Below are 21,766 nucleotides of genomic sequence, written 5' to 3'. Positions count from 1 at the left end.
GCTTTATTTTTCCATTAATATTGTAGGACACCTAATGGAACTTACCAGTCTCTCCCTTTCCATTTGAAGAGCCTCCAAATTATGCTTAAGAGAACTAATCTCATTGAAGTAGCCAGAGGACATGGAAATTAGACCAGTGCCCTCTTTAGCTTCATTAACTACTCTCTGCTTGCCGAGTTCCTGCAGAAGTCTGTCTCTGTCATTCTGAAGACTAGCCATAGCTTTGGAAAAGGCATCTATCTGCTGAGCATAATTCTCACACACAGATGAAAGCCTGTTGATTTCAAGGCCTCGGGTATTTAACACATTACATAGATTTTCAAGTTCATCCGTAAGTTGATCAAGAGTGACTTTGCTTTCAGCTTCTAGTAAAGTCTCGTTCAAAAGGGAATTTTTTTTGAACACACTGAAAACACTTGATTTGAAATCACCAAGCTCAGTTTCAAGTTTCTCTGTTCTTCTTTTTTCAGACCCAAGATCAGAAGTATATTTGCTTTGAAGGGCCTTCAAATTCTCAATTAATCGATCTCTATCACCTTGCAGAGCAGTCATCGCTTTTCCAAAAGATTCAATTTGAGATCTTAATTCCTTATTCTGCAACTGGACTTCTAGCAGCTTCTTTTCTGTTGATTCAGCAATTTCATTCTTCAGTAAATCAGCATCATGCTCTAGAGTTGAAACTGTGTTTTGGTATTTGTCTTCTGCACCTTTTGTATTTTTGCTGATCTCTTGCTGGAATTTTGGTAATCTTTTTTCTGATTTTTCTTCAAATTGCTGTTGGATAGCAAGTCCTTTCTTCTGATTGAATCCATCACTTTCCAGATTTGGAAATTTCTCTTTGGATTCTGAAGCTAACCTCTCTTTATTTAGGGATGTGATTAAAATTTCCAAGTCATTCGCTTTTGATGTTAACTTTTTATTTTCTAGTCTTAGAGATTCTATGATTTCTTCCTGTACTTCCACATTCAGCTGCATTTCATTCAGTTTTTTCTGAAGCTCAAGTTTTTCCTGGTCAAGATTCTTAATGTTTTCCAACTTCTGTGTAAGCAATTCTTTCAACTGATGATCTTTCAGAGATAAAACTTGGTTCAGATCTTCCCTGTATTTTATGAGTTGTGCAGTCAGCAGTGCATTTTCAGAATGAAGATCATCTATCTGATTCAGGAGCTTCCTTAATTCCTGTTTTAGCTTTCTGTTTTCATTCGCACTGTCTCCTAGAAGGTTTTCTTTTTCGCATAAAACTGCTCTGTGCTCACGTTCTATATTTTTATGTTTAGAAAGCACAGAATCTCTGTCATTCTGAAGTGAGGACATTGACTTTTTCAAGGCATCTATTTCACTGGCTAGCTCAGCCCTGTCTTGAACCGCTTTGTCTGCTTTTGCCTGAAGATTTTTTAGTTCATTCTGCATTTCCATACAAGTTTCATCAGAATGCTCTTTGGCTATCTGCAGAGTCTTTAACTGCTGGCAGTACTGAGCGATCTGCTGTCTATGCTGAAGTTGTATTTGAGCGAGATACCCAGAAATTTCTGTGTCTTTTGATGAAAGCAGAAGAGAAATTTCTGAATCTTTCTGATTCAGCATAACTTTCATTTGTTCAGAAATGGCAGTTTGTTTTTCTAGCTCAGCTTGGATTTCATTTTTTTCCAACAAAAGCTGTTGTATTTCATGTTCTCTTTTTGTCAAATTAATTTTCAGAGCTTCCATTTCTTTTTCTACAATAGTGTTATTTTTTATGAGGTGGTTAAGATAATTTTTTTCTTTAATCAGTGCCCGTAAAGAATCTTCTTTGGACTGCAAAGCGTTTACTAGTTCATGTTGCCTGTTCTGAAGAGTGACATTTTCTGCTTTTATTCTGGAAAGCTCATTGAAATGGTCCACGTCTACAGGAGCCTGAGCATTCTTAGGTTCCTCCAACACAGAATTTTTGTCCTCTAATTCTTGAATGCAACTCATTTTTGCCTTCATTTCATTTTGTAAGGAAATTATTGTATTATTACTGGCATCTATCTGACGCTGTTTGCTTTCGATTGCCTCTTTGAACTGCGTTTCCCAGGTTTTCATTTCAGCAATGACCCTGTCTCTGTCATTTTGAAGAGAAGACATGCACTTAGCAAAAGCTGCTAGTCTGGCTAAGGCATCATTCAGTTCAACCTGGAGGTTCTTATTCTGAGTGTCCCTGACAGCGATTTCTTCTTGCAACTGACGGTGTTCACCAAGTAGTCTTTCTTTCTCTCTTTGAAGAGTGCTGTACTTTTCTTCTAAGTTTAGCCATTCTTTCTGGTAAGATGTTTTTAGTTGCTGAAGAGCAAACTCGAGTTGCTTCTCATATTCCTTCTTTTGATTTAATATTTGGCTTTCTTTTTTCCCAAGTTCTTTTTTATTATTCAGGTTCTCCGTTGCCAGCCGCTCTATTTCACCCTTAGATTCATCCACTAACATTTTTTGGTAAGACAGTTGTTCAGTTAGCTTTTGTGTGTCTTCATTTGACTTGGAAAGCTTTTCTGCTGTGTTGTTTAAATCTTTCTCAAATTTTTCACTTTTTGACTGTGACAGTTTGACAGACTTTTCCAAATCCAAAATCATCTCTTGGTATTTAATTGAATCTTTTTGTAACTGGTTTATCTCCCGTTGTTTTTCTTTTAAAAGTTCTTGCAATTCTTTTGTTTTGTTCTTTGTCCCATTATTGTCTCTCTGAGCAGATTTCACTTTTTCTTCAAATACTCTGACCAGGTGCAGTTGCTGTTCTTCTTTCTCTCTAATCACATCACATTTTTCTGCTTTCAAATCTTCCAGCTGCTGCATAAGCAAGTTGCTCTGTATCTGTGTAGCTTTCAGTTTGTCTGCTGTTTGATCCAATTTTTTGACATGATTGAGCAACTCTGTCTCCAAAAATTCTTTCTCATTTTTCACTTTATAGGATGTTTCTTGAACATTTTCTAATTCTTCCTGTAACAGACATTTGTCATCTTCCAGTATCTCAATTCTCTCACCAAGACTTAGTATTTCTCCATTAAGACTTTTACATTCATTTTCTAACTTTGATAAAGAGCTTCTTTCCAGACAGAGAGATTCTTCAGCATCCTTTAACTTTGCTGACATCACTTCGTTCTCTTGCTTCAAGATCAACATACTCGTCTCCTTTTCTGAGATCCCTTCATTTAACAAAAGAATTTGCTGTAATAATGATTCTCTCTCATTGAGAGTATCACTGATCTTAGATTCAGACTGTACATCAAATTTGTCCGATTTCAATTTTGTCTGGAGATCCCTCAGAGCAGATTTTATTAGGCTAAAATCCTTACAAAGGGTCTCATTTTCTTTCTGAGTTTTATCGAGGGTCTGTTTAAAGGTGTCAGAAATTTCTTTTAACTGCTGATTTTCCACTGTTAGCTGCCTGTTCTCAAGAGCAGATTCATCAACATTTTTTTGGTATTCTTCCAAACACAATTTGTGTTCAGATGCCTGCCTTTCTGCTTCAATCTGCAGTTCACCTATTTCCTTCTCTTTACACTGAACTAACTGTTTTAATTGGGCGCTGGTGTGCATACTTTCATCTGTAGCTTTCTGAAGCAGCTTCTCAAGTTCCTGTTTCTCAGAGTCTCTCTCATTTGCTCTACGAAGAGCTTCTTGCTTTTCTTTTCTAGTGACATCAATAATCTGCCTCATTTCTGCTATTTTACTACTAATATTCTCATAAGCCTGCAGCAGGGACTCATACTCTTGTTTTAATTCACTGTGTTTAGCTTTCCAACCTGTCAATTCAACTGTCTGAGAATCTTTTAAGGAATTCAACTGGAAAGAAAACGCTTCCTTCTCCTGGACAATAGTTTCCATAGTAGATTTCAGACTTTCACATGCAGCAGTTAGATTTTCATTCTCAATAAACAATCTAGCATTTTCTGTTGCTAGAGTCTCCTTGTCCTTATGCAATGTAGCATTCAAGTCTTTCTCTCTGCTCAACTCAGATACCAGCAATCCAAGGGAATGAGTCTTATCAATCAATTCTTTCTTTTCCAACATTAGCAAGTCCATTTGATCTTTAAGAATTTTGTTTTCTTTCAAAACTTCTTTACGAGATATTAAAGCAGCCTGGAGCTTTCTTTGGAGACCGTCCCTGTTTTTTTCTTTGGTAGCATGCGTCTGCTCTTGCAGTTTATAGGTAGCTGCATTTATGCTTTTTCCCATCTGTTCCTGAATAGTTTCTGCTGGTGGCTGATCTTGAGAAACTGCTCTCTCTGTACAAGCAATTCCTTCTGAATGGATGGCATTTGGTGACTCACTAGAGATGTCTTTGTTTTGAACTCTGTCCTGCAGCGCATTATCTGAATCCACTGTTTCTGTGTCCCTGTTACCTTCTTCTCTACCTTTCATATACACTGCCATATTTTTGCTCACATTAGAAGCTGGTAAAATGTTCTCATGCAGCAAGTTTAATTCCATCAACAGTTTCTGGTTTTCTTCCCTGGCATGTCTTAGCTCATCTTTCATATTTAGTAATTCTGAATTGGATTTATCCAGGTTGCTGATAAACTCCTCTCTTTCTTGCTTCATTTTTTCAAACACCGTTTTAAAATGATTAGCTTCTTCTTGACTTTCCTGTAAACTCTGCTGTAACTGTGAAACTTCTTTCATTATTTCTTTTCCATGATCAAACTTGCCCTTGAGATCTTTGACAGAATGATGTAAATATCTGATCTCTTCATTCTTCTCTGCAATTTGTGTGTTGGCTTGTTGAATATCATGCTTCAAATTCTCAACTTCGTGAAGACTGATCACATGATCTTCTTCCCTTTTTTTAAGAATATCTTTTTCATTATTCACACTTTCAATCACAATTTTCATGTCTACCAGTTCCTTTTCATATATTTCCAACTGCTGCTGAAGCTGGCCTATCTCAATCAACATTTTGTCTTTGTCTTGCTTGTACTGATGCTCCAAGTCTTCAACAGTGATCTTCAGTTTTACATTCTCTTGTACTTTCCTATTATGTTCAAGGGACATCTCTCTCAGTTCTTCCCTCAACTTTTCTTTTTCTTCCATAAGGCTTGCACAGTCACTGCGAAGTTTCTCCATCATAGCCTTTTCTGCATTAACCATCTTTTCTGATTCTTCTACCATAACACAAGCCTTTATGTTGAGCTCCTCTGATTCCACTGTTTTTTGCTTAGCATTTTCACTTGCTGCATGAATATCAACATTTTTCTGCTGAGAATATAAAATCAACAGATTAGAATCAAATTCTTCACACTTTCTCTGATGAATCTCCTGAAGTGCTTCATGCTCCTTTTTTAGGAGCTCAAAGTCTTTACTTTGTTGATCAAAATTTTCTAGAAGCTTAGCATATTCTTCCATTTCTTTCTGAATTTTTTTAGCACTTCCTTTACGGGCAACAAGCAATGCCTGAAGTTTCCTCTGCAGAACTTCCTTCTCTCTCTGCAATTTATTTACTTGATTAATCTCATTAGAGAGATGCACAGTGTCACTACAACATCCTTCAGTATTTAATGTAGCATCAGCCCCATTCATTTCCCTGATTGTTTCTTCTTTCTTTGCTATTTCAGTTTTGAGATTTTCTATAGTTAAGAGATGCTGGGAAAGCTCCACTTGGTATGCTTGTTCTTTCTCAGTCAGCATGAACTGCATTTTTGCAAGAAGAGAATCCTTCTCCTCCACAGACATTAAATTCTTATCAGCTAGGCGCTTCTGTTCAGCAACAGTATCTTTGACCTCCACAATATTATTCTGCAGCTGTTCCAGATATGATCCCTTTGTGGATAGCGTTTCACACATGTCACTTATCTTAGTATCTTTCTCTAATAATTGTTCCTTCAGACTTTCAATTTGGGATTCAAAATCTTTGTTTTGGGTTTCAGCACATTTAATCTGCTTTGCTAATTCCTCAATTTGCTCCAGTAAACCTTCTGCTTTTTTACGCTCTCTTTCTATATCTTCCTGACCACTCTTCTCAAGTTCCCCAATCTTCTGTATCAAGTCCTTCCTTATTATTAAAGCTGCCTGAAGTTTCTTTTTCAGAGTCTCTTTTTCTTGGCTTAATTTTTCCAGATTGCTATTTAACTGCTTCTTTTCACTCAGCAAACTACCGATTGTAACTTCTCCCTTGGTCAATGCAATTTGACTGAGTTCAAGTTCTTTCTTACATTCTTCAAGCTCCTTTGATAATGTACTTGCCTCTTCTGTTGCGCTATTTTGAACAGCTTCCAACTGCTGCAGTTTGCTCACAAGTAGATTTTTCTCTTCAGAAAATTTCACCATTTCATTAGACATGGATTCCATGACCTGAGTAACTGAGCAATCTTTCTCTTTTAACTGCTGGCTTAGAGAAGAAATCAAATCTTTCTGTTGGCTGGTTTGGGAAGTTAAGTTCTCTACCATCTGGTTTTTGTGCTCCACTTCGGCTACAAGTGCTGCTACTTTTTGACATTCAGCATCCAGCATCTTGCAACTGTTTTCAAGTTCTTTCTCTGAATTGTTTATCTTTTCCTGGAGAAAAGCAACCTGTTCTTTCATGCCTGTGAGAGCAATTTCCCTCTCTTCACAAACAGACTTCTGCTTACTTAATGCCTCCTTTGCAACGCTCAGTTCGCCTGATAAACACTCAATCTCAGATCGGTAAGTATCTTTGGCCTTCTCAAAGTCATTCTGCATCAGTTCTTTTTCTTCCCTTAGGGACTGCATACTTTCCAGCTGATTATTCAAGCAATGCAATTCTTTCTCTCTCTCTGAAAGAGTCTGTTGCAGCTCCCTAGTTTCAGCTTCTCTGCTGAGAATGCTAGCTATCAGAGTAGAGAATTTTTTCAATACAGTCTTACTGTCAGTTACTTGCTGACCACCATCACTATCTTGGATGAAATACATACTGTTTGATAATGCAGAGAAATGTTCAGACAGCTCTTTTTTAATAAAGTCTTGTTCTTGCTGCAAATACTGAATCTGAGCATCTTTTGATTTCATTTCCCTTTCTAAATTGCTCAGCTGCCCAAGATTAAGTGCATTTTTCTGAGTTTCCCTATCAAGGTCTGTCACCCGCCTGTTTTCTGACTCAAGGAGACTTTGTTCTAGCCTTTCAACCTTAAGCTTTAATTCACCAACTTCTTCACCCTTCACACTAACCTGCGTCTGCAACTGCTCTTTCTCATTCTTCAGCTGCAAAATGATGGCCTCTAGCTGCATTCGTGATTCATTCTCACCGGCTTCTAATTTGTCACAAATTTCTTGTAACTCTTTTGATTTCTGCTCTGACAGGCTCTGATATTTAGCCAGCTCCTTGTTTTCTAAACTCAGCTTATCAGTGTTCTCCTGCAAAAGAGTGTTCTCCTTATATAAAGAATCCACCTGTTGTTGCAATTTTTCTATTGAAAGAGTGTGTTTCAGACATTCTTGAGAGGTTCTAGAATTTACAATGCTGAGCTCAGACTTCAAGAGTTCAATACATTTAGACTGCTCAGTGCATTTTTCCTGTACAACCTGCAGAGATTCATCTCTCTGTTGCATAGTCTGCTTCCACACATTAACATCTTCCAACGCTTTCTGATGTTCCGATTTTGCAGATTCCAGTTCAACTGTCAAAGAGTCAATTGTCTTCTGGTTAATGGCGATGCTTTCATCCTTCTCCTGCAGAAGTTTTTTTGAGGTAGCTGCACTTTTCTCAAGTTCTTCTCTAAGCAACTCAATTTCATTAGTAAGAGCATGAGCATTGTTTTCTGACAGTTGCATGCTTTCATCTTTCTGATCTAAAGAATTCAGTAATCCAGCAATAAACTCTTCTTTTTTGCTCAGAGTAGCACTGAGCTCATTTCTTTGTTCATACTGAGCAGCAAATTTATCTTGCAAAGATAAGAAAGCACTTTCTTTTTCCTGTGCTTGCTCTTTTAACTTTTGGATTTCTTGGGTCAGTTCATTAATTTGACTATGAAGCTGAGAAACTAGTTGTATTTTTTCTTCATTTAGTTTTAGTTCCTTTCTTAGTTCCTTCACCAGACTGGTATTATCCATAAGAGAAATTCCTTTTTCTGTTAGTATCTGGCTAACATCATTTATTAATTTCTTCTGATCACTTATCTCCTTTTTAAGATTCAAATTCATTTCTTCTACATCTGTAGCTTGTTTTTTCAAACTCTCACATTCACTCTCTTTGTTCTGAAGTTCAGTCTTCAACTGACTATTAAGCAATGAAGTACCCTTCAGGGCCGACTCCTTCTCAGAAACAGTAGCTTTTAATTGTTCTGTTTCAGAGGTCAATGACTCTACCTGTTTATGCTGTGTACAAGAAGCCTCCAAAAAGCGTGCTTGCAAATTAACACACTCCTCCTCTTTTTGTCTTAAAGAGCAATCTTTCTCTGTCATCAACTTATTTAATTCTTCTGTCTTTTCTATCATATTTTTAAGCTGACATTGAAGGTCAGACATTATTTCCATATTCTCAGACAGTTGAACTCTAAGCAATTCAGATTCCTCAGACTTATCTTTAAGCAACTTTAGCTCTTGGGCTTGCTTTTTCAATTCATTTTCTTTTCCTTGCATTTCCTCCCTAAGCTTACCAGCTTCAGATTCTACAGCTTGTACCTGGTTTTGCAAATCTGAAATCATTTTCAAATACTGCTTTTCACCTCCTTCTTTGTTTTCATTCATCTGCTTAATCAAAGATTCCTTCTGAGAAAGGAGCGCCTCTTTATCCTGAATACTACTTTTTAATGTTTTTGTTTCAGTGACTAGGGCATCAATTTGGTCTGTCAAAGTTAAAATATTATGACCTTGCAGAGACAACTGTGTGTTTAAAGAAGCCATTTCCTCACATTTTTTCATTAACGCAGCATTGACTGTTTCAATGTCTGCTTTCAATTTTTTATTTTCCAAGTTCAACATATGAGCTTCATGTTTCACAGACACAATTTCACTCTGATGCTGTGTTAATTGATGCTGAAGAACATCACATTCACTAGACTTTGCACTGCAAATAGCCAAAGTATTGTCCTTTTCACATTTCAAAAAGTCCATTTCTTTGCTTAATTGGGTTAGCTGATCACTTAATGCAGCACACTCTTCTGTTTTCTTGGAAATCTGTCCGTGAAGATCCTTAAGCTCTCGCTGCCGAGACTGTAGAGCAGAGTCTTTTTCTTCAACCTGCTGAGATAGCTGTATGCCACCACTCTGAAGCCTTTCCACTTCTTTCTCTAACAAGGTTATTTGACTTTGCTTTTCTTCTACTTGCTTAAGCAAGTCATTGTAATGCATACTACTTTCTTCTAGAGATTTGCTTTTCAGTTGAAGCTCTGTTTCTGTATCTTGGACTTGTTTCTCTAATGCCAATAGTTTTTCTTCTCCCTGGCCAAGCTGCTGGACCATTTTATTATACTCTGACACTTTCTGACTTAGCATTACTTCTTTCTCCACCTCCCTTTCTTTAGCAAACTTCAGCTGAGTGCTCAATGATTGTATTTCTTCATGTAATTGTTTTGTCATCTCCTTGCTTTTGGAGAGCTGATCAGCTAACGCATCACACTTGTTTTCTTTCTCCAACAGTTGCGCTGTGAATGAATTTTCTTTCTGTTTTACAAGACTTGACAGTTCTTCAACCTTGTTTCTTAAAGTCTCTTTACCGTGGTTGACCTCAGAAAGCATTTTCTCATATTCCACAGCACTGGCAGACATCTTATGCTCCATCTCTGTTACAGACTGAGTACGCTTCAACAGGTCACACTCTTTTACATCAAGTAATTTGGACAAACTCTCATTCTCACTGATTAGCTGTTGCTTTTCCCTCTCCATTGTATGGACTTCATTTCTAAGAACTTCTTTAGCTTTATGCTGAACTGCAAAATCTCTTTCTTTCTGTTCAAGAGCAGTCTGCAGCTGCTTGTTAGTTAGGGAGTCAGTTTGTCTTTCTGTTTCCATCTTATTAATTATTTCATGTTTTTCATGTAGCTTATTATTAAGTTCTTTCAACTGTACTTCTTTGGAATTTAGTTCTCCAACTAAGCTAAGCTTTTCCTTTTCACTTTGCTGCTCCACAATTTTAATCTTGTCTTTTAATGAATTTATGATCTCTGTTTTTTCTTGTGAAGATTTTTTGGCAATGTCTAGAAGTTCAGTATACTCAGCAAGCTGTCTGGATAAATTAGCTAATTCTTCATCTTTTTTAGCTTTTTCTAAAATCAGCTGATTGTATAAATCTTTCACTGATTTCAGTTCATTGACAAAACTTTGTTCTTTGTTTTCTCTCTCTTTCAGCAGAGTATTCAATTTCTCTTTTGCAGAAATATGTTCATCAAGCTGAGATTTGAGGAGTTCCATTTCCTCCTTATATTTCTTCTCTGTTTCTTGCAACTTTTCAGTTGATTTACTTATCTGCTCTTTAAGCAACTTAATTTGCGACTCGCATTCTGTGAGCTTGCTGTTGTACGTAACATCACGAGATTTGATTTCAGAGTTAAGATCTTTAATTGTTTTGCTGGTCTCTTTGATTTGCCTAACCAGTTCTTCATTTTCTTTGATTTTAGCGTCATTCTTCATTTTTGTGTTTGCCAGCTCCAATTCTATTGTACTTAACTGTTCAGAAAGTACTGAAATCTTTGCGCTTGCATCTTTCACATCTGCTGTCTGAACATCTTTCAGCAACTGAGCTTCCCTCTCAGCCTTGGATAGTGCTTCTTCTATCTCTCGTATTTCATCCTCCTTGCACTTGTTCTGGTGTTTCAAAATATTTATCTGTTCAGAATACTCGGTCATACTGGAATCAAGAGCAGAAATTTCTTTGTCCTTCTCAACTAAAACTTCTCTGAGGCTGTCAATTTCTCTTTCACGTCTCTGAAGGTCTTGAATGAGTTGAGACCTCTCTTCTAAGTGGCTTGTGTTCAACCTGTCAAGTTCTTCGTTTGTCTGTTCAAGATCCAGTCGCATTAACTCTATGGCAGCATCCTGCTTCAAGGTCTAAACAAAAAAAAAATGAAACACTTATGAGTGCCTAAAGCAAAGCATACACTCAACAAAACTAAGGCTCGAATCCAAAAAGTTGCTTAAACTTACCCAAGGGCCTTGGTGCCAGCCCAAGGGAATTTTTATTCCCAACTTTTGTCCTATGGACACCTGACCCCCCTGCTGTATTACTTATTGCTTTTGAAAACTCATTTCAGTGTTGAAAGTGAGAGCTACTGTTCAAGAAAAGCAAGTCTCTACGTTCATGGGATTTATGGCCTGGTTGATATATACAGTAATGAACAAAGAGATATTTTATTGTTCATGTATAATATATATGTGCAAATAGTCAATTATATGTCAAGCCACACACAAAAATTTTCACTCACAATCATGTGCTTACCTTGTCTTTAAAGACAGCAACTTTCTCTGTCAGATCACAGATAACTGCTTTCTGTTCTGCACACTCCGCTTCATATGCCTGGCACTTCTTCAAAGCATCTTCCAGCTAGGTTCAAAAAATCTTCATTGATTTATGCTGCTATGACAAAAGGACAAAGCGCCCCTAATAAAACTATACAGATCTTTATAAGGTATACAATGGTTTTATTATCAATAATGGCTTGCTTAAACCATCCTAAAGTGATCCAACATAATACAGTATATTCCATCTCTCCTTATTATTGCAAACACAGGTCCCGAGTGCTGATCGGCCTGTAACCAAAACAGAACCATCCATTAAGAAAATGAGGTTTCTGAATATTTACTGAACTTCACTGGTTTTCAAAAGTTAGGAACTTACAAAAAACAAATCTCTTAAAAGGTGCAATGAAGTCCTAAAACACTTTGGGCACAATCCTATCTGGTGCTGGAACAGGCAAGCTAAGAGGCTTGCTCTGTATCCAGCACAGGATAGGGCCCAAAGTGGCTCAGCCAGAGGTATGGAGAAACTTTTCCCCTTACCTCCGGATAAGGCACCCTGACCCCTATGGGTCTCCTCAGACTTGCGCCACCTCCTGAGGTGGCACAAGTCCGAGGAGAGCGGAGCAGCTTCAAGCTACTCTGAACTCCCCGGGAACGGGGTTGGGATCCAGCATAAGTGCTGGATCCTAGCCCCACCTCCCGCTTCCCACAAGCTCACCCCGGTGCCGTCCACCACCCACTGTCTTGTGTCTTGTGTCGGCTGAGCTCAGCCGGTGCCTCCGTCAGTGCAGAGGCTTGTGCCAGCCTCCGTAGGCCTGTGTGCCTCAGTGCACCAGCCTTGCTGACTCACAAGGAGGTGCAAACATGCCTTACAGCCTTACATGCCTTACAGCATGTTTGCGACCCTCCTGGGCCGACACAAGGGACTTGTGCCGGCCCAAGTACTTTTCTGGATTGCGCCCTTTGTTTCCTAGGGAATCTACAGATTGAAGAGAGAAAGAGAGCCCATATTCCTAGAAAAGCTTTGAGGTGTTTGTAACAGTGGTTTCCTGCTCTAAAATGTTTCTAAAAAACAAAACTGCAAGGGAACAAAAAAAAAACCCAAACCAAAAATTCACTGCGGAAGACTGTGCATGACTGAATTCCTCTCTTCCATTACCCTGTTGTTTTTTTTCTGCCTCCCAAACATAGCAGGCTAAAGAGAGCAAGTCTTCTTTCCAAGATAAGTTTTATTTCTCTCCTGACAGACATACCCCTTTAAACTGTCACATTGTAAAAAGTGAAGAGAGACAAAAAAGAGAAAAATCTGCACAAAAGGGAAGAGATTTCACCACTATGTAAAGCAGCATTCTGGCACCCAGAATGCCATTTTTCAATACCATCTTAGTTTGAGAAGCATCAAGAAAAAGGAGAAACAGAAGAGGGACAGAGGGAACAGAAAACAAATTCTTTTCTTGCCTTTGAACTCCCCACCCCCAACATAAGCTACCAAACACACATTCAAGATGCTCCTGATGCGCCAGTCCTTTTTGTTTCCCTCCTTCTTGATGCTACCTCCCCACTAAGTAGGATAATTATTGGCTGCTAAACCCTTAAAGGAAAAAAAGAGGTAACAGCAGCAGCTAGCATTCATGTATACCCACTATAAAAATTCTCCAAGAACAGCCTCATGCACCAAAAGGAAACAGCCAGCAGGAGCCTAATAAACCAGACAGGGGAAAAGAAAAGTAGAAAAGGGGAGGGGGAGAGGGGTCAGAAAAACAAATGGAGAGAAAAAAATTATGGCAAACATTTAAACAAACGTACAAGATAAAGGAAAGAATGGTGAGATACAGAGTGGAAGAGTGGAAAAATAGTGGCAATTGGCAAATAAAAAATTAAAGGTGGAAGGGGCATCTCTGTCAGGGGAAGAATAAAACTTATCTTGGAAAGAAAGTGGCAAGAAAAGCACAAAAATGAAAAGCAGGGTGAAAATTTTGAAAAACAAAGAAAGAAAAATACAAAACATGGGAGAGAGAATGTAAAGGAAGTTGGAGCATAAATTGAAAAGCAGACAGTTTTAGTGAACTAGGAAGTCCTATTAATAAAAACACACTTTAAGACCACTTGTTTCACTACGGTTGTTTTACAGCAACATTTGGCTGTGAGCTGCAGCTTGTGTTACTATTAAGTGGAAAACTGTGATCACTAATGAAAATAACATTATTATTTTACATTACTATTTATAAAGGGCTGAATATTTACCAAAAGCATAGTTCTACATGCTGACCCGAAACATATTACAACTCACTTTTTGTTCAGTTTGCAAAAGTTTTTCACTAAGTTCCTTGTTTAGAAGGTCTTTTTCTTGAAGTGCATTTCTCAGGTCTTCTATTCGCTCTAGCCTTTCTTTTGTACTTGAAAGCTTTTGCTCCTTTTCCCCAAGCAAAGTTTCAAGCAAACCATTTCTTTCATTCAACCTGCCAATAAAAAAAGTTAGATTTAAGCTTATCAAATATATTATGGTAAAAATTGTTCACAAACATAGCAAACTTTCTGAAAAAAGTGATTTATAAGTATGTCCGTGTATCCAGAAGTGAATTCATCTTTCCATAAATATACCTCAGTATGAAACAATCTTCTATGAATCACTGATTAAGTTTATCTTAATCTAATCTTTAAAAACATAAAGGATTTTCCCCTTCAATTAGCTGTTACACATCTAAAAGTCAAAAGATACTAAAAGCATGTATAGTAATATTTCATCTGGATGAAGTTTTTTTTCACATAAATGTTGCATTTTACCCTTTAAGTTGTTCATTCAAACTGGACACAAAAACTTGGTGTTTTTCTGCATCACGTGCTTGTTGGTTGCGAAGCTGTGTGAGTTGGGACTGTAAGCGGTCATTTTCATTCTGCAAGGAAATGTCATAAATGACTTATTACCATTGTCATAACAACAGAGTTATCTTCAACTATGTAAATTAGAATGTGTTAATGGTTCAAGAAACACTACCAAGGATAATTTTTCCTAGCACAAATAGCTGAGGATTCCTCTTTTAGAGATTTCCGCCATAGTGATCTTATCATGAGATGAACAAATTGATGAAAAATTGTATCAGCTACATATAGAAACACCATGCACACACATTGTGTAGGAGTAGCTTACTTCTCACATGGAAATGGCTAAAACAGGAATTTATTTGATCAATACAATTTAAATGTGGAAACAACTAATTCAGATTAAATTTCAGCATCGTAATTAGTTTTTCGATGTACTTGTCAAAAATCAAGCAATGATTAGTAGTGAGCTGTGAAATAAATTGTAGAATGTAATGCCAAAGGCAAGGAAGCAAGCTCCACTGACACAGTAGCTATACAGTACTGTATACATATGTCAGCCCACCCAGCTTCACAGCACTAGTGCACAAGGATGAACAGCAAACCAAACAGCAACCATTAAGAAGAAAAAAGTTCACACAAATCCAAACTTTATCATCAAATGCTAGGTAGTTAGACAACGTAGCAAATATCACTTCTAAGAAAAATAAGCTATCACTTTGGAAGGGACAGGACACACCTGTAAAGCCCTCAATAGCCGCCCTTCTTCATCTACACCAAATGCAACCTGTATCGAAAGTCTTCATTATAATTCAAATATACATTGACATATATCTGTATGCTGTTGTTGAGAAGACTTTTGTAAATGACTCATCATTACACACATGCATTTTTAGTATGTTAAGGAAACCATTAATCACACGCTTACACTAATATTCAGAATTAAACTGTTCACATGCAGCTTAGAGACACACATATTTGTATGTTTTGCTTGTCTTAAGAAATGTGAAAATTTGTGGATATGAATTTGGGCACTAATAATTGTATTTATTCCACATCTGCATACCCTAGAGTTTGATCTGTGTGATAGCATTGCCTCCCGAGTTCTCTGCATTCCCTTCTGTGAACAGTACACACAGCTCTTCAGTCTCTGTGCTGGCAGTACAGCTATTAGAATATTCATTAGCATGACTGGACATCACAGTGGCTCAGCCAATAGCTAGAGAGAGCTCATTTTAATTTCGGGCAGTAAGTGCTCTGGCAACTAATAGCTATGGAAGAACAAAAAGAATACAAGAGCCCTGCTGGACCAGTCCAAGCTAGCCCAGCATCTTTTTTTCCAACAACTGCCAACATATGCTTCTGGATAGCTCTCTCCTGCTGCTGCTCTCCTACAATTGGCATTCAGAAGAATACTGTCTCTAAACCTGGAAGTAGCACGAACCCATCATGACTACTAGATAGTGATAGACCTGCCATCCATGAATTTGTCAAATCCATTCAAAGTAGTGGCAATCAATATTGTTGGAACAAATTCTATAAACTGTGTGGTATGTTTTGTTACTCCTAAATATCATGCCAATTGGTTTCACTGGATGATGCCTAGTTATTCATTTGCCACTCTGTATTCCTCTTGGCTTTCTGCTCGGTAAAGCCGGAACTCAGAGCTAATGCAGGCTCCGTCCTCCAGTATTTTGGTGGACAGACCTGGCAGTGTCTCATGCAAGGAAAAGGTGGCTGCCGAGACGTGCCTAACAGAAGCAAGTTTATTCCATAGAAACAGAAGTAACTAGGGTCTTTGAAAAGAAAGCTCTCCTCCTTCGCCCTGACTAATCAAAGGGAGGAAGGTTGGAGGAGACTAAAAAGAAAAAAATTAAAGTAAAAACAGTTGCATGCTAAGAGCTTCGCAACTAACAACCTACACTACAGCAAGGTAGGGCAGAATTGGGGAAGAAATCAGCCCTCACTCAGATGGAACCAACGTTTCTAATGGCTCTAACTGACCCTACCTGACAGCTGGCATCAGAAGCCTTTCCCAATCAGTAACGAATGCCCCTTCCTATATCAGGGAACTTCTCTCTATTTTTGTACCATGCTTAACGTTAAAAACATGTTCCCCCCGACACCTTTATTGCTAAACTAAAAAGCTCCAAATGGCATCGCTTTTCCTCATAAGGAAGATGGCCCAACCCCTTGATCATTCCAGCAGTCACTAAGTTAAGTGCTGCTGACTGGAAGTATTCTTAACTGCTACTGCCACCTTAGGACTCTCAGGTGGCATATCTCTCACAAAGGCAAGCAGTATCACAAATATATCTCACATAGGCAAGCAATAGTCACTAAGCCGCCTTGGATGCCCTTCGGGGAGAAAGGATGAGTATAAATCAAATAAATAAATAAATAAAGGTGGAGTATAAATCAAATAAATAAAAATAATAATAACCCTTACTTTCTTGACCACTGAATAAGAAAAGATGGTAGCATGAAAGAAGCATGTTAAGCTTTTTTGTCTAGCACACTATAAGAATTCTGATTTTCTTTAACATGATTTTATACATTATTTTAAACAAACTTGTTTCAAAGTGTAATAATGTTTCAATGTCAGACTCATAACAAATAGTTGGTCATTTAAATGGCAACAGCACTAAAGGCTCAATCCTGACCCGGGAATGCGCAGGTGCAAGTCCCTTGCGTCGGTCTAGGAGGGTCACAAATGTGCTGTAAAGAACATTTGCACCTCCTCTAGAGTTGGCTGGGCCAGTGCATGGACACACAAAGGCCCATGGAAGCTGCATCCAGCCTCCGCACCGACTTGGGAAAGGAGCCTTGCATCGGCCAAGCTAGGTTGACGCTAAGCTCTGGGGTGGGTGGGGAGGAGGCATTCCGGGATGGGGGGAAGGCGATCCCGGTGGTGGGTGGGGAGTGGGAGGCGGGGCTGGGACCCGGCAGTTATGCCGGATCCTGGCAGATCCTGAACCCCATTCCCGAGCAGCACGGAGCAGCTTCAAGTTGCTCTGCTCTCCTTGCATATGTCACCTCTGGAAGTGGCGCAAGTTCGATGAGACCCAATTGTGGTTGCAGTGGCTTATTTGGGGGTAAGGCGAAGAGTTTCCCCTTACCTCTAGTTGACCATTTTGGTGCCCTATCGTTCACTGGATACAACGCAGGCCTCCTGGTTATTTGGTTTATCTTTCGGTAACCAAAATGACTTTGGGTATGGATCCAATCAAATAACATATTGTAAAGTTTGTGCTTTTCGTTTATAAAAGTTCAAAAGTTGCTACTTTTGCATATCTCCTATTACAAAAAAAAACCCTAATAATAACTACTATCTAATATTTTAATTCCCTTCCCCATGTTACCTCCTGTTCTGCCACATACCTGTAAAGCTTCCATTCTACCTTGGAGCTGCAGTCTATCTTCCAGGTCCCGGCAACGTTCTTCTAAGAAGAGAATTTGTTCTTGCAACTGATTTCTCTCCAGTTCCAACTCTTCCACGACCGTCCTTAAACCTATTTAATTCAAAATGAGTATTTTCATTAGGGCTAGTACCCAATTAAAGAAATCCTAGATAATAACATGACACTTAAATCAATTTACTGATTAAATTTGCATAAACGTCCATAAACTAACAATAGTTCTAACAAACTATTCCACTTTTATATGACATGTCAAACCTCTCTTAATCATTATTATGGAACAGAAGGAAAAATCTGTAGGATTAGCTATTTTTTTCCTAAGCAAGAATTAAAAAAATTTTTTTTTGCTGTCTGATTAATCAGGAGAACTTTTTTAATCAATTAAAAATCTTTTAATTCATTAATCTGACTAAGTAATCAGAGAAACAATTTTTAATTGTCCAATGGGAGCAATCCTAACTTGCATTGGAGCAGGCAGGTCAGAGGGCCTGTGCTGCTTCCAGTGCAAGTGTGGGGCCAGAATCGGTGCAACCTGAGGCAAGAGGAAAATCCAGTGCAGGGAGGTCAACCCAACTTCTTGTGCAGGCCTCCCTGCCTCCTGAGTCGACACAAATACTTGTGCCAGCCTAATCCAGGGGTTATATTGCACCAAACATTATATATTTCACATAGACTTATTTTCAGAAGTATTCTATTCTGTTTTAAAAGTTCCACTGGAGAAAAGGCAGGATAAAGGCAGGAAACATAATAAATGTTTTCATTTTTTTATTCCTTATTTTAATAATGCACCAGACCCAACAGTCTAAAAAATAAATATGTCCGTAACACATAGTCCCATAACCTCAAAGTTATCCTCAGTGATTGAATTAGGGCTCACTGATAAATCACTACAACCTGATTTTGCATCTCACCATTTTAGAAACTGAAGGAGAGGCCCTTCTAAGTACATGAAATTGACCTTAATTTTGTTCCATTTCCAAAACAGTGCTTGCCTTGATAATGTACCTGTAAAAACAAGTGCTCTATTTCCAATTCTCTATTTCTAGATTCATAGATTGTTTTCCCATTTCAAAATTTGAGGTTTCAATAGCATGCTGATAAAGAATAAATATGGAAATTTGCTCAATGATATACTTTTCTCTGAAACATGCCTACTTTTAATGTAGTTCACAATGTAACTTTAGTACTCAGACAAAACAGCATTAATGCATTTCTGAGCTTGCCAATTTCATTAGGAACAGCTACACATCTAAAATGTGTAATTTTTACTAAATGCAATAATTGTCCTTGAGATTTCACTGCATCTATAAATAAATGTAGCATAATCAGAATACAGAACTGGAATACAATGGTTGGATGCGGAACAAAAAATTGGAGGTAATTTCACAAGAATGATAAGACTAATAAAAAAATCTTACCATGAATGACAATAACCGTTATTCAGAAGTCCAAGGTGTTAAATCACGACTGAGTTCTAGTTTTGAACCAAAACTAGACAGTTCATCCAGCACGCACATGCTTCAAAATGAAACCAAAAGGCAAGCCAAAAAAAATTCAACACAGATACCAACACAACACAACACGGTTTGTTAGTTGAATTTGAAAAACAAAAATAAGACAAAACAGATGCTGTGCATGCTTTAATAAACTGCCTAGTGGTTGCCACACCTGTACTAGGGGAAGTGTACTCTGGCCACCAACCTCCCATGTTCTCTCCTTCAGCAGAATCAGTGCTGTCCAAGGTGACATTCAACTCTTCATAGCAAGGTTTTCTATCGAAGCCATAATCTTCCTATATGTGAAAAATTCATCACACATAAAATACTCATTACAGCACCTAAGGACAACAACTTGTTATTTTTGAAATTCTCCTGGCTTAGACAAATGAAAATAAATCTTCAACATAACCAGGACCAACATAACCATAACCAGAATTTAGTCACAGCTAAATTCAATTCAATCCCTTCCCAGCCCCACATTAACACCTCACATTTACCTACAGTACTATATGGACAGTTTTGCTGCTTATGACACCAATTAAAATGTGAATTCTTAATGCAACCTACATACCTGGTGTATCCTGCTGGACTGGGTGTTCTTCCTTCTTTCCGGCTGCATCCTGCCAATCCCTTGACCTGTGGTCAGTTCCTCCTCCAGCTCCTGCTGCCCTGAGACTACGGCTGGATCAGAGCAGCCAGGAAAGAACCAGTCATCCTCAATCAGTTTTGTGCCACAAGAAAGCAATCACACATCAGACAAACACATTGCACAGTCACAAAAGGGATCAGTTGATACAGACAGAGGTTTATGAAGGATTGGCAGGGACAGAAGTTATAGATGCATTCTGTATCATCATCCACCTTGTGATTTCCCCCTCTACACAGCAAATATATTATGCTAGAAGGTCATGTAAAGTTTCTCTCTCTCATGCAACATTTTTCAAATAAAAAATAATTTGTATATAGATACTGACAAAGAGGGCAGCCACTTAAACAAATAAGCCTAAATTCAGTTTTCTATGCTCAAACACATACGATATGGATGATATACACCATGTCAGGTGATATGTATATAATAATATACACTATTACATTATACATTATTTCTCTATGCGTATACTTTTATGAAAATAAAACAACCTTGCTGGTATTTTTTAATATTAAAGTGAGCTGCTGTTATTGGTAATAGGAGAAAGTCACAAGCCTTTATTACAGGCTTGATGCAAACTGGCACCAAGCCATATCATGAAGTAATATAGACTCATTCATCAATAACACAGTAATTTCAGAACACATGTATAGTAGTTTAAATTTAAACAGTCATTGTGAGACATGATTGTTTTAAATTTTAAAAGGACATTCCCATCTGTTTTGTGATCAATAAAGCATGTACACGTGACAGATGTTTTATGTAAAGCAGACAAAATCAGCAGGAAGAAATGACGGCAAAGTTGGCTCCATACTTTATTCACTGTTAAAGTAGTAATTAAGTTGCAACTGTTCACCTTTGACAAGTTAACATTCTTTAATTCAAAAAAAAATTGATAAGTCATTTGAGGTTAAAAAAAATTGTGTCCCATTTGAAATTTCATTAACTACTCTAGAATTCAGATAAGAATGGATCAGGTCCATCTACCATATATTTGCAAGCGGGTTTTTTTAAGTCCCACAAAGGCTCTTAATAGAGACGGAATATGTGGTTGAAGGCATCATGTGTGTGAAGGAAAACTCTGCTCTCATTGTGTTGTGTAACCTTCCCTGCCCCCACACACATACCATGATTACAATCTTTTGTCTTCATGGGCAAAAGCAGTGTCTGAAGTAAGAATCTTCCCATGATTAGGAATTCTGAGTGCTCAGCATCCATAATCACAGGAAAGATATCTCCCCAAGGAGTACAGCATTTGTTCAGTGGCAGGGCTTCAGAGTGTGATGGCAGGGCTTGCTCTGCACAGATGCTCAGTGACCATGGTCCATGGACCATGGACCATGTCCAAGGTTACAGAACATCTGCATAGGGCTAGAGAAATGGGCTCATCCAGGATATATATTATAGCTTCCTGCTGGCACAAAGTTTGTGGTAAATCTGTTTTGTTGCGGCACAATATATGAAAAGATTCACAGTTACAATAGTTTTTTAGGGATTGTAAGACACTGTCTACCAAAGCAAACATTTCTCAATTAAAATACAAAATTGATTCTCAGCTACTTCAGAGAATGGAGCTAGAAAGTAATGTTTCCTGAAGGATTCCAATAACTAACTTGTATCCACATTTTAAATATGTTTTAATGGTTAGTTCTAGAAATTATCAGCCTGAACCATTTGTACATACAAGAGCTCCCACATATGCAAACTTGAATGGCATGGCAATTTCCCCCCCATTTATTTTACTATGTAAACAGCTTTGTGAAATTTTTTGCTAAAAAACAGCATATAATCATTTTTTACAAAGAAAGTACAGCTTAGGACTGAGATGAATGGAACACACAATATTATGGCATATGTCAAACAGTGTCCTGCTGTTACAAACACCGTCTATGATCCAGTATAAGTTAAGCACTTTGAGTTCCATTCATTTCAATGGAAAAATAAAGTTAGGCTTGAGACATGAAGTTGTTAAAAGAGCTGAAAGTGATTTGAGATGCCTGATACACATGTGTGTATGTGCA

General features: G+C 38.0%; 1 protein-coding gene across 2 annotated transcripts in view; it reads right to left on the bottom strand.

Moving 5' to 3' along the window:
* Positions 1-21,766, bottom strand: part of GOLGB1 (golgin B1) — a 69,390-nt gene that overhangs the window by 21,056 nt on the left and 26,568 nt on the right. For both annotated transcript variants that reach the window (XM_066636394.1, XM_066636388.1), the window contains exons 15-21: positions 19,668-19,777; positions 19,266-19,389; positions 17,560-17,690; positions 14,143-14,252; positions 13,649-13,817; positions 11,339-11,443; positions 46-10,950 (exon numbers count right to left, since the gene is read on the bottom strand). In XM_066636394.1, the coding sequence (XP_066492491.1) occupies positions 46-10,950; positions 11,339-11,443; positions 13,649-13,817; positions 14,143-14,252; positions 17,560-17,690; positions 19,266-19,389; positions 19,668-19,777 (11,654 nt within the window). The remainder of the gene's footprint in view (positions 1-45; positions 10,951-11,338; positions 11,444-13,648; positions 13,818-14,142; positions 14,253-17,559; positions 17,691-19,265; positions 19,390-19,667; positions 19,778-21,766) is intronic.

Source organism: Tiliqua scincoides, chromosome 1 (assembly GCF_035046505.1).
Source record: "Tiliqua scincoides isolate rTilSci1 chromosome 1, rTilSci1.hap2, whole genome shotgun sequence".
Taxonomy (NCBI): domain Eukaryota; kingdom Metazoa; phylum Chordata; class Lepidosauria; order Squamata; family Scincidae; genus Tiliqua; species Tiliqua scincoides.
This window is presented reverse-complemented; position numbering and strand designations above follow the sequence as displayed.